The sequence below is a fragment of the Struthio camelus genome, chromosome 4 (genome assembly GCF_040807025.1).
Source record: "Struthio camelus isolate bStrCam1 chromosome 4, bStrCam1.hap1, whole genome shotgun sequence".
Taxonomy (NCBI): Eukaryota; Metazoa; Chordata; class Aves; order Struthioniformes; family Struthionidae; genus Struthio; species Struthio camelus.
This window is the reverse complement of record NC_090945.1, coordinates 9,355,394-9,368,570: the sequence shown is the minus strand read 5'-3', so window position 1 is coordinate 9,368,570 and position 13,177 is coordinate 9,355,394. Positions and strand designations below refer to the sequence as shown.

The 13,177-nt window shown below is 39.7% G+C and overlaps 1 protein-coding gene across 2 annotated transcripts in view; it reads left to right on the top strand.

The window, feature by feature from the left end:
- The window catches only part of ANTXR2 (ANTXR cell adhesion molecule 2), a 123,106-nt gene that overhangs the window by 4,686 nt on the left and 105,243 nt on the right, over positions 1–13,177 (top strand). For both annotated transcript variants that reach the window (XM_068941322.1, XM_068941323.1), the window contains exons 4-7: positions 5,665–5,746; positions 6,822–6,929; positions 7,025–7,093; positions 7,971–8,051. In XM_068941322.1, coding sequence (XP_068797423.1) covers positions 5,665–5,746; positions 6,822–6,929; positions 7,025–7,093; positions 7,971–8,051 — 340 coding nt within the window. The remainder of the gene's footprint in view (positions 1–5,664; positions 5,747–6,821; positions 6,930–7,024; positions 7,094–7,970; positions 8,052–13,177) is intronic.

The following is a 13,177-nucleotide window of genomic DNA, read 5'->3' as shown; positions in this document are numbered from 1 at the left end:
CTGAGCGCTGTTTGTTCCCATGCTCTAAGACCAAGATGTTTCCCATCCATTTTTTCCTCAAATAAAATACCCTCTCAGCCCTGTCAAAACATGACCTCCTCTCTGTCTCCCTTTTGTCTGGAAACTGACTGGATCGAACTACTTCTTGAGTTTTGAATGTTTAGATAAACCATTTAGGAATCTTACTAATGAGCTGTGGCAGGGTAGAAGTGAGGTAGTCTTTCCTTTCTGCTTCCTTTAATAGAGTTAATACAAAGCACGGTCTGTCATATTCTGTTAGTTTACTGTTTTTTTTAATAATACATAACAGCAAGTACAAGAACTTGCTGAAGAGAACCGTCATTAGGAACAGACAAGTGTATTGCGCTATAGAAATGTTTGCTAACTCTCTAGGAATAGAACATCTAAAGTCATAATTCTAAGCCCCTCCTATTTTAGCATTTAAAAAAGTGGTCTGACTTTAGAACTGCTAACTTTTCACCTCCCCCCAACCCTGACTTGGATATCAGATCTGTTGTCTGCGGAGTCGCAGAGAGAGAGAGAGAGAGAGAGAGAGAGAGAGAGAGACAAGGTTATAAGGCGTTTTTCCAGATGGCTTGAGGGAGGTCAGGAGAGGACACTTAAGCTTGTTCCAAGGACTGCTAAAGTCAATGAGTTGTTTTTTTTTTTTTTTAATTTTTATTTCAATAGGCCCTTAATCCCTGTCAGTGGCCTATTCCTTATCAAACACTGAGAGTCAGCACAGATAGCATTCAGACCACTTCAGATATTTGGGCAGAACTCTGGAATCCAGCCATGGAAACACAAGCGCCTTTTTCATTGCATGTCTGTGGCGCGCTTTAAGTCATGGAAAGAACCATGTTTTTTTCTGGGAAATCTAGCGTAAGAATAGGAAGAGCCTATTTTAGTTCTAGCAAGTTCCTCAGCAGGTCTGTCTTTAATCCAAAGTTTACTGATGCTTTTGTGAATGTGGTAGTGGAGAGGAAATTACCCTTGTTATTTAGGAGGAATTACATGGAAAATGAGGAAGGGGACAGCAGTAACTATGACTTTATGTAAATGAGTAAGAATGCCTAGATCCACCTGGAACTACTGTCCTTTTAAATATTAAAGGAGTCAACAGTGGAAAGTGATTTAGTATTTGCAACTCCCATGGTTCCAAACAGAAGATGACGATGCTAAGTACACTGCAGTAGTGGGGGGGTGGGGGGGGAAGGGAGGGCAGTTTTGAGATGCTATGGCCTTGATTTGATTATGTGCATTTTGGACTTTCAGGGATTTCCTCTTCCGCCTACCCCTCACCCATTTATTTGCTATTTTACAAATGTCAGGAAATCACAATTCATTTCCAGAAGTTAGCTTAAAGTGGTGAGGTTTTGTAATTTGTCAAAGGCTTAGAATTCTAACTATTTGCTCAAAGTTCTTGCTCTTTTTTGCTGCATATTAAAGCTGCAGACATAAAGAAACCCACACCATGGGTTATATCCCATTTTAGAGATAGACGTTTTCCTTGTGGAATTTAACTGGAAATTGTATGCCAAGCAGTAAACAAAGATTTCTGCATTCATGTCTGGGGCTCAGTTATGCTACTAGTTTTAAAAAGTGAGTTGCTTGGAAAAGCAAGTGCATTTATGAATGTCATCTAGATGGTAGAGCGTCTTCTCAGTGTTCTTTTTGCAAGCTATATGCTGGCTGGCAGAATCGCAGATTTCGTAAACTTGATTCTACAGCACTTGACCCACATCCATGACCAGGACTAAATCTGCTGATTCTGCTCAGGGGAAGCTCCTGTTGGAGCTCATGAAAGATTATATTAATGAAGGTGACAAGATCAGAGACCTTTGTATATCAACTGCATTACCAGCTGAACCTTGCTGTGGTTGTCCAGAGTCTGGGGGACTTCACTGGCTATTCCTTTATTACACAGAGACACGATGAAGTATACACATCCTGTAATCTAGCAGGGCATTTATGCATGTTCAGCCTTAGTCATGTGAGCAAACCCTGCACTTTGATGCCGGAACCTTGCCAAAATAGAGCCATCTGCAGAGAGTGTAATCTGCTGTGCGTATAAAGTACAGGAAAATCAGCCACTTGTTTTCCAGACTGCGCTCATACAGGAGGCCTAAAGTTTAAAGCAGAATAATTACTGTTATTATGGCACTCACCCTCTGTAGTATTTCAGAGGAGTAGAAAGGCAGAACCTCCTCCAGATTACACATCTGAGGAAGCCGATGCGTAGGCTTCACTTTCAGTAGTGTGTCAGCTTGCTCCTCTAAAACAGGGGTGTGATCTGCCTCCTTGGCAATTTAAGGAAATCTTACCTCTGTCTTCCACTGTTAGTGATTGCTGACTGCAGCCCTGTCTATACCAGGAAAAAATGCAGCACTTAACAACATTAGTAGTCAGACCACCTGGCTGCTGACAACACTGTTTTTAGCATTGCGTTAATTAAATTTTCTTAAAGCAAGACAGTATGAAACAGTGCTGAAAACAGTTTTTGTACCTGTTGAGTTGCCTCAGTAGAATCTTCCAGCTTGGTGTAACAGAGCTTGTGCAGAGACCTCTCCAGTGAATGTCTGGTGCTAACTGCTTTGTCATAAATCGAGTTTGGGAAGGCCAATAGCTGTATTTACAGCAGTAAGTAAAATCTGAATGCTGGAGCATGCTCAGTTAAGGAGAGGTGTTCCTACATTGTAGTTTATTTGGAATGGATTTCATTAGCTGTTTGTAAAGTTGAGCTGCTTTGTAATCTCTCTTCATTAAATGGTTTGTTCTAAAGCCTGAATTTAGTTCTGCAGTGCCCTGCCTTGGGGAGGCACTGAAGGCACAAGGTAAAATCTTTGTAGACTTTAGCCTGTACAAAGAGCAGTGTTTGTAGATAGTTCCATATGCCGCAAAGATTGGGCTCAGCCCTCTCCACAGCAAACATGCCCTCTCCAACTTAAGCATATAAAGCTGGCACAAGGTCCTGCTCTCCGAGATGGAGCACAGCAGAGTATGCCCAAAGAGAACAAAGCCTTGGGCACTGCTGAAGCTACCATCAGAACCCCTCCTGACTTCAGCCTGGCTATTATTTCACCCGCAGCCCCTGTTTGCAGGAGTTCGTGAACTAGCTAAAAAGACACCCCCAGAACAACCTGACGCAGAACTTGTAGCCATGGTTGTGTTTGCCTGGCTGCTGTTGGAAGAATTACCTGAACTAGCTGCAAATCTTAACAGAGAAAACAGACAGGGTAGCTATTACAAATTAAATATGCCTTTTCTAAAAGACAGAGGTGTGATGCAGCACATATGCTGAACTGGGAAGAGATATTATATTTGTAATCATTCAACCCAAACACAGACAGGCTGCAAGTTGCTGATTTTTTATTTTCTTTTTTTCTTCCTCCCTCCCTTGTCTGACTTAAGCGATCAAGCCAGTGGCACTCTAGCCTTTATTACTGTTATTGAATTGTACTGCAGTATTGTCCAGGCACCCAGACTGAGGTCATGGTTCTATTATTTCAGTACAGATGAATTTTACATAAAACCAGACCTTCCCCATAGAATTTGTGGCTACAAAGAATTAGTACAGAACTAGAGAGGAGAGAGGACTGGAGAGTAGGAAAGAAGGCTTCAGCGTGCTACCAGAAAGCAAGCTGCAACAGCTGGTTGACTAAAGAGCGTCCCGTTATCAAAAGGACTCAGACATGTGCTTCTGTGCCACCCTCCAGACATGCTGGTGTGAGCCGGTGGCTGTATGCCCTTGTTAGCGTGGCTGAGCTAACCTCTCTTGCTGTCTGCTGGGGTTCGTTTGCTTGGGCCCTCGTCCTCCGCTAACGTGGCTTTGTGACTTCTGAGCCAGAATTGACTTCTGTCCAGCTAACTCAGAGCATAGGTAGAGCTTGCTCACATCTGTCTGGACCTATCTGGTACAGATATGCCCTGAGAGAGAGAGATGGTGACCGATTAAATGCAGCTAAAGAAGCTCTTGCTGCCAAAGATTTTCCTGGAACCCCTTGTAGGCAAAGGCCTGGCAACACCAGAGATTTCTATGTGGCCGGGTCACAAGACATTCTCGATTAAATAAAACTGAACTGATTGTACAAAAGCTATTTTTGCAAAATGAAATCTGTTTCAGAAAACTGGGACTTCAGTTGCTGTTTGTTTCTTGGCAGCAGAACACTAACGCCTGTGATGTGCTGCCACTCATTCCTGGCAAGCACTAAGTATGTGGTTTATAATCTGCGTTCATACATAATCACTTTCAAGTTGTTTCTATAGATGCTGAATGTAAAATATTTGGATCAAACAGATTGCATTATCTTACATAACTTGTTCTCTTCCATCTATTTAACGCAGCATTTCTTTTTTTGCAACTATATTGATTATCTTCCTTTTGGGAGATTATTACAAATTGAACATTACGGCTATGGTTTGTACTTTTGGAACAGAGCTTCTAAACAGAGGAACCCCATCAGTGGAAGAAATGACTTGTGGGTGGCATTCAGGCAGAGTGGCATATGCGTTCCTTCTCATTTTGTTTGCCCTAAGGAAAGCTTTCACGCATCCTGGAATGTATTTTCCATCCCTCTCCTCACCCCTGCTTGTTTCCTCAGTGTCACCTATATTTGTTATAGTGCTGTATGTATTCTGTCCCAAATTTTGTGTCTCAACTTAAATTTCACTTGTCCTTTCCTAGAGCAACTTTCCATGGGCTTCATTGGAAGTTTGCTTGCATAAAAAGTAGAAGCTTCTAGATTTGGTGCTTTGAATATAATCTCTCTCCTTTTCTCCTTTTTTTTTTTTTTTTTCTGGTACTGACTGTGCTGGAAGTACATCCCTTTGTAATACCTACCAGCTTCTCCGGTCTTACCACCATAGTTAACTAAGCATCTCACAGTCAGCGTTGGATTTATTTTAAGGCCCATGAGAAACAACAGCACAACTTTATTGTCCTGTTAAAATAAGTGAACTGCATCCTATATAAATCTAATATCTTGTCAGAGGTCACATGGAAAAACAGCAGCAGAGCCCACAACTTTAAACCCTAGCCTGATTCTTAGTCCATTGCCTCAGGTATAAGAGGACTTGCAAATGCTGCATTTGCCTAATGATACTTTTTAAGAGAGAAGATATCACTTACTGCATCTGTCCTACTCTCCCTTCATATACCTGCATGTTGACATGGATGATAATTTTATATATATATACACACACACACACAAATATATATATTTGTATGTATTATATATGTTGATATAGATTGTAAAACTGCCATTTTAGGGGATTTCTTTTTTTAATTATAGTTTGATTGGAAGTGAAGTCAGCTTAAGCGAGTAGAGTAAATTTAAAGCAACCCAACAGAATTTCCATTGGGCTGTTTTAATTCTGGGGGTTGGCCATATCTTTGAAATATACGCTCCATCTGAAAGATTTTACTTGACTCTAACTCTTTGACTCACTTAGGCATATTGTGTTAGTTAAGTCTAGAATATCTGTTACCCGCAGTGGCGCTTCTGTTGTTAATGTAAAATCTGTTTCCACGTGGTATATCAGCTAAATGCTTTATTTTATAGGTTCTAATTTCAGGCCTCATTTATGACAAATACAAGTTTATCCATCAGTAAACTAGCCACTTCCCTCCCAATTATTCTAAGTCTTTTATCTTATTACTTTCAGAGAGAAAATCAAGAAGGGTCTTAAGGATTTAGAGGGGGTAAAACCAGCAGGTGACACATACATACATGAAGGGTTAAAACAGGTAGGTTTACCCATCTCTTCACAGTCAAAATATCTGTTGTTCTGACCCTTTAGATAACAACAACCTGTAACGTAAATGGATTGCATGTTTCAGGCTGCTACGCTCGAATCTTTTTTTATGTGGCCCCAAGGCTGTCTAGCTATTCAGTAAATCCCGTGCAGGATATTAGCCATCATCAAAATTTAACATATGAAACTTCTTTGGTTTGATCCTTTGCAGTGGAGAGTGGTTCTTTATCATAGATTAAACAGCTAATACAGCATACCACTTACATGGTAAATAGTCACACACAGCTTTGTAGGGCTATGAATATAACTGTGCCTTCTACAGAATGTGCTTGTAGACATTTAACTGCACAGACCAGCATTTTCAGAACAACTGGCCTTAACTTTGGGATGTCTTTAATTATAGACTTCTAAACTGCTTCTATTTTCCTGAGGTGCACGGTAAGATTATACTTTGTCATTTTTCTAAAAGCTTCAGGCCCTGAAGGTGAGGGATGAGATGAGCATCTAAGCTTTCACTTTTATGGATAGAAAGTGATTCCCTTCCTTTAGGGCTGTAGAGGCAACTTTGAAATTGCTATCTGTGCACTGAAAAGGCAAACAGAATTTTGTTACCCTTTAGAAAATGGTATTTGTAAGCCATTCTTCTTACACTTTGGAACCATTTGACTAACGTGGAAAATCTGGGGTTAGCAAAGTTATGGTGCATTTAGAGAAATGTGAGCTTCAAAACCCACAGACTATCCATCCCAAAAGATTGAAGCTTTTCCAAAGGTTCCTCAGTTAGTGATGCTAGCACTTTGGAGACGGGCTCACAGCTGACTTCAAAATATTAGTCACAATCCTTGTCCAATCCAGATTACTGCCTACAGCCTTACCTGAACTCTTGCTACTGTTGATGAATGGCTTCCTTCTTAGTAATTAGTAAAGAGGAAACAGAGGATTATCTGAAGAGATGGGTTTCAACATGAGGTAGCGTGTTGTTTCAAACACTGCATTAATTTAGAAGATGTGTCTTGGTTACAAGTTCAGATATAATTTTAAGCTGGATAAATATTTTTCATTTTAAGGCTAATGAGCAAATTGCAAAGCAAGGAGCCTCAAGGTTTTCTAGTATCATCATTGCGTTGACAGATGGCAAGCTCGATGGTCAGATCCCCTTGTATGCAGAGAAGGAGGTGAGTGCTAGCTGAAAATGCACGTTATATTCTGAAGAATGTGTGTTGCCTCTTGAGCAAAAAAATATTTATTTCTCTTGTCTCTTCTGGGACAGGCAAAGAAATCCAGAGAGCTGGGGGCTCGAGTTTACTGTGTTGGCGTCCTTGATTTTGTACAAGAACAGGTAAGAATGTTACTATTTTAAGTTACTTGTCAATAACTTGTTTCGGGGTTTTATCAGGGTTTTATTAAGTATAGAGGAATTAATTTTGGTTACCTTAGGGAGTATAATGCCTTCTCTGGCTCAGGAAGCAGAAACTCAGATGTGTACATAGACATAAGTAGAATGCGTGGGTGTCACTTTTATTGCAGGAAAGACCTGTCGGAAATAGCCTTGCTAACTTGTAGCTGCCTGCAGAAAAAGGTGTAGGAAAAATCTTTCTATTAAGATGGTGACCAGATTAGACTGCAGGTTGCATTAACAGAGTAGCTATGGACAAGCTTCAAGCAGAGCAGATAACAGACTTGGGATGGGAAAAAAAAAAAAGAAGGATCAATGCCATTAATCAACTGAAAGCTCTTCCAGAGTTGCTGTGCTCTGGCAAAGCTGTGTTCTCATCACCAGTGCAGTTACTCTTGTACCATGAACGTGCCTTAAATGGAGAAGAAAGAAAAGATGCATTGCTATAAAAAAAAACACACAAAAGGGCCTTTTAACTGAAAGCAGAGCAAACAGGGAAGGTAATGTCAGAGAGATGTGAAATTCCTGCTGAGATACAGACCTTAAAAGGTTTCCTTAGTGTGGTTGTTTGGCATAGTGGATAGCCCCTGAAACATTTTGTTAGCTGCAGTAGACTGTAGTAAGTCTACTTCAGAAAAAAAATTTAGAAAAATCATAATCAGCCTCTTCAGCTGTGAGTTGGGGGAGTCAAAATTTTCCTTCTCTTGCAAGCTTGATGGAAGTTATTTTTAGGCCTCCTTTTACATTTTAAGGCTGAAAAACTGTACCAAGTTGAATTTGCCAAATGTTTCATATGCGTGCATGTGTTTTCTCTCCAAAGCTTGAAAAAATTGCTGATACAAAAGAACAAGTCTTTCCTGTCACTGGAGGATTCCAAGCACTTAAAGGAATAATTAATTCTGTGAGTATTAGGCAATAAGCTGAACACTTACTCAAGATTGTGGCATACCCTCCACTCCCACTTCCTTTTCCAGGCAGAAATGGTTCCTAAATTAATGATTCCAATACATCATGTTCTTCTCCTTATCTTAGAGATGCCATTCCATAAGTTAACGTTGCTTGCCACTCTTGCAATTACTCACGCTCAGACTGTGTATGAAGTTTGCTAAGTCCAAGCTCGATTAAGTGCACTGAGTTTGAGGGGGTGCGCTGAGGAATGGCTGCTACAGGCTTAGTCTGAAGAAAATGAGACTGTTACTCCAGAAGAGTTGAGAACAACTAGTTAAAAGCATTGGGACTATGTGCAGTGTATACATTTCACAAATCTTTGTATACAGGGAAGTATTCTAAATGCAGATTTTAGCCTTGGCTTTAACCACTTGTTTTTCCTAGGAAGCAGTCAGACTTTCAGTTCCTTTTTTGAACATTTCATGGAAAAAGTCACATTAGTGAGATGGGGTGGTTTAACTGATTACTGTGATTTGCTCAAAAGGATCAAAGCAGGAGGAACTTTTGGTTGTGGTCAATGGCTGGGCAGTATTTTAGCTGTGAGTCAAGACACTACTTCTGTGAGGTCCTAATTTATTTGCCTCATCTCCAACTAAAGGCTGCGTGCTTTACGAAAGGGTATGAGTACTGCTGCTGTGTATAGTTCATCCTATCAACTCTCATGTTTAAAAGATGCTTTAAACAGCGCACGGGAAAAAAATCTTTCAAACTTACTGTCAAGGTTGAAGTCCAAACCAAAAAGGAAATCCTCTTTCTGAGAGATCTCAGTATAATTCACTTCTCTTTTCTCATTCACTGCCCCTCCTTTTTTTTTTTTTTTTTTTTTTAAATAAAGGATGCTGCTCACATACAGGATATTATGCAGCCATGAATTTATCACTTGTCTTGAACAACGTGTTTTTTGGTGGAAGTTAATGGCATAATGAAACAACTTTTTGTCCTTCTCTTCGCTGAAACACAATTTCAGAAGCTTCCTTGCACAATCTAAAGAGTTATAGCCAACCTTTTCATGCACTGACATTTATTTTCCTGAAAAGATAGTACACCCCATATGGTACTCCTTTTTTAATCTCATTCTGTGCCATTTTCGAGACTTAATCAGTTTTTCTGGTAGTGCTAAGTGATGCAACATTGAAGCCATTAGAGACAGTCTTATTTATACCAGCTGAATGTTTGGTCCCAATTGATGAGATCATTAAGTTTGCAGGGTTACTGCATTTTAAAACTTGTACGTCAAGATAATACTTGATAAATGAAGGAAGCAATTGCGTTTGGAGTGTCCCCTCCAAAAAGGGCCACTGACCTGCAGATTAGACCCTTTCCAGCAATCAGATTTCTCCACTCGTCTTGCTCCTTGAGGAAGCAGCAGGTGTAGAATGTTCTGAGGTTCTCCAAGAGCTCAGCTTAAGGATTCTGTGATAAAAAATATGCAGAAGATAAGCAGAATATCCTATCAGTCGTCCCATTTCCCCCCATTCCTGGCTAGGTTATTTTTGGGTGAACTCTGGCCACAAGAAGTTCCTGTCTGCCTACTTTATACACCCCAAAGGCTTTCAAGTGCCTTTACTCTTTCTTGTGGACAGGGTAGGGGAAACTTGTCTGATAAGATTTGGCAGATGGGGTTTGCATGAGCCTCAGACCAGGTTCTTTTGGTGCTTGTGAAAACCCCATCCATCTAAAATCCCAGATTTGTGCCTATTATGGCTGTAGAGCAAGAGGAAACACACATAATGGCAACAGCTTTGTTTTTAAAAGAAAAGTTTACCTCTGGCAAGGAGAAACATGACTACTTTGCTGACAGAGACTGTATAGAAAAAGCAAACTTCAAGGGGACTGTTCTAGAGTTTAACACGTTGACCGCTCCTTTAAACTGTGACTGAAATCCTGAATTATTTAAGCTTTTATTTAGCAGACTGCAGTTTTAGCAGGTATTTCAACACTCAGCTTATTGTATGTTTCTGTCCGTAAAAAGGTTATATGTTAAGACTATTCAGGCCTGCAGAAGATGTTTTCAGTGGTAAATAAAAGAGCATGAGAAAGCCTTTCTGATAGGCAACTCAGTCTTACCTGCAACAGTTTCTTTTGCTGGGATAAGTGCTCAAGCGAAAACAAGTAGAGCTAGTGATTTGAAATCATCCTGGGAGCTTTTAGAGATTTGAATGTTATTTCCAGCTTCCTGCAAAGCATTGACTCTAACTGGAATTTCATTTAGCTGTCAAGGCATTTGAAATCCTCCTTTTCTCTTCTACAGAAGACATGTTAACTGTATCTGTTGGAAGCTGTGGGGGAATGATACACTGCCAGAATCCTTGTTTTACCACTGAGCATAGATTGAGGTATCTGTAGATAGATTTCTTTTTTTTTTTAAATGCACATGGGGTGGCCGTATTTATGTGGTTGGTTGGTACACTGTAATTATAACTCAGTTTTCACTGAAGGATTTCTGACTAATTGTGACAATTCATTCTCATTGCATTATAAAGTGGATAAGCAAGATCTAATCGAACGTGAAATAGTCGCAGTTTTCCTTTTTATCTGCAATTATAAATCCTATTTGGTTTGCAAGTTAGCTAGAGAAGACAGGCCTAAAGAGACACTGTGTCACAAAAGGGAATTTCAAAATAGATGAAAATGAAATACCCATGTCACAAATATGTAGAAGTATTGCTCCAAGCGTGGTGGCAAAGGTGCAGTTGTGAAACATTCCATTGACATTGTTAAGCATTTTTTTCTTAAAAATACACCATTTGCCTGCAATGACCCAGCAATTAAAACTCAAGCAAAACTACAACAAAAAGCTCGTGAATAGTAATGATAAGAGAGCTGCTTGTAGCCTCTACTATATTTGTCTCTGTGGGACTCTTAGCTGTGAAATTTTTTGACTGCTACATTGTTATCCTTGTAGTGAATTTCAAGAGCATTGAGCAGTTAAGCTTCTTTTGTGGACAGAATGAAGTGACAAGCTTTATCAGAGAGAATCTGTTATTACCTGCTTCTGCAGTTTTTCGAGGTATGAAGAGTTATTAGAATTCTTTGGCCACATACACAAAACATGTTTAGTGATGGCCATGGATTAACGTTCAAGAGAATTGGAGATGAGCATTTAGAGAAAACCTAGCTGAGATCTTGAGAGCTCGTATGTCTTGACCTGCTTACTTCGGATAAAAATCCTACTGAAGTTAGTAAGGACCTGATGACATCCATGATGAACTGTGTTTCTTTTAAATAATATTAACTAATGTTTAAAAAAACTGAGCGCAGACTTCTGTGAAGAGGGAACTGTTTTGCTAAGTTTTCAGCTCCTCTGGCATTGCTAATATCTAACTGCACTAAGTAGTGACTGAACAGAACTGTCAGAGTAAATAAATCTAAGCAGAAAGTCTAGAGCTTACAAGAAAAATGCTGAAGGCAAGATATTATGCTATCGGGAACAGTTTACTGATGTAGTTTGGCTGATAATTACAGGGAATACGGCCTCACGAGCAAGCCATGGCAGTGTGAGCTGATAGGGTTTGGGAGTGCACAATTTATATCACCATGTGACAGTTTAGTACTGTATAAGAAAATGAAATCTATTCTTCTTCCCCTTCCTCTCCTATATATGGCTTATGTTAAATGAAAATATCTTGATTTGATAAAGGACCATTTGGGAATTTATTGTTTACATTGTTAGAACTGAGTGTGTCTCATAACCAAAATAGCACTTTCCTAAGTGGCTTTGGAGGAGTGCTGGTGAGGCTGCACTTGTCTACATTCAGATGCAAGGGTGGCAAGGATCTTTCAGAGAGCATTAGCAGGATCAGGACCCACACCGTTTCAAGAAGGCTAGCTAACATGCGTGCTTCACTTGCATTTAGCTACATATGGTCCTGAACCAGCACATTCATCAGGACAAGCACTATGGAGACTTTGTACTTAGTAAATGGGGAAACGTTAAAAGTCTCAGTTTGAGCTAAAGGATCAGTTTCCACAAGACAGCTACAGACTGTGGGAATGAACCTGGAGAAAGTTTGTAAATATCTCAGGCATCAGGTGAAGTCTTTTCTGTAATGCAAAAGCAGCATTGGACTCGCTCGCAATGAGGAAAGCAGGGGGTGTTTGTATTCACAAAAGTAGGAAATGTTGCAGTTTTGAACACTGTTACTCCTAACTGATTGATTACATATGAATGTCTCTTGGAGCGCAGGGATAGTACTTTGTAGGATCACCCTTCCCTGCTTCTGTTGTGCATGTTATCCCTGCTGTCACTCTCTCTCTTTAGAAGATTGTTATCCTGTTTGAACAGCAGCAGGAAAAAAAAGCAACCAGCAGTATTTGAGGTCAGTTTGATTTGCCTGGGACCATTTCTTTCATAAGGCTGAAGTTTCACTAATGTTCCCATAACACTCCAAACTGTAAATCAGTATAACATTTCCAATTTTTCCTGCAGTTTTTTCATGTTTTGCCTACTTGTGTGGCATATTTCTGTGCATGTATTTTGCACAGATCAGCAAGTCTAAATTGCTCTTCAGAATGTGGCACATACAAGCAAAAACAGTAAGAGATCCCTGCTTCCCTTTTCACTTAAGCAAACACAAATCCTACTGATCTGTGAGTGAAAGTTGCTTCGTTGTCTCTGCGGGCAGAATTGGACAAGGCTTGTGCCTTTAAAAGTTACATTAATGGAGCTCCCTTCAGTAGTATTATTAGAGTATGTGACAGCCGTAAGTAGACTTAAACCCATTTTTATACTAAAGTGAGTTGACAGCGCATAATACAGGAAGTTAAAATACATTTTGTACTTACAAAACCCCAAAAAACTTGCTAGATAAGACTACAGGAACATGATACTTGCACAACTTAAAAGGAAGTAGTTAGTTCAAAAAAATTTTTATCTGGAACTGTTTTACCTTATGTTATTTAAAAATTTCTATGAATCATACCTGAGAGGGATTAGAAATATATATGTTTATCTTTGGTTTTGCATGTTCATTTTGTGTGGACTCTGTTTAGAACAGGGCATTTTATGAGGAAAAACTACCCTTAAAAATGGAAAAAAAAAAAAATCCTGCCATATAAACTCAGCAGTTGCATCACCTA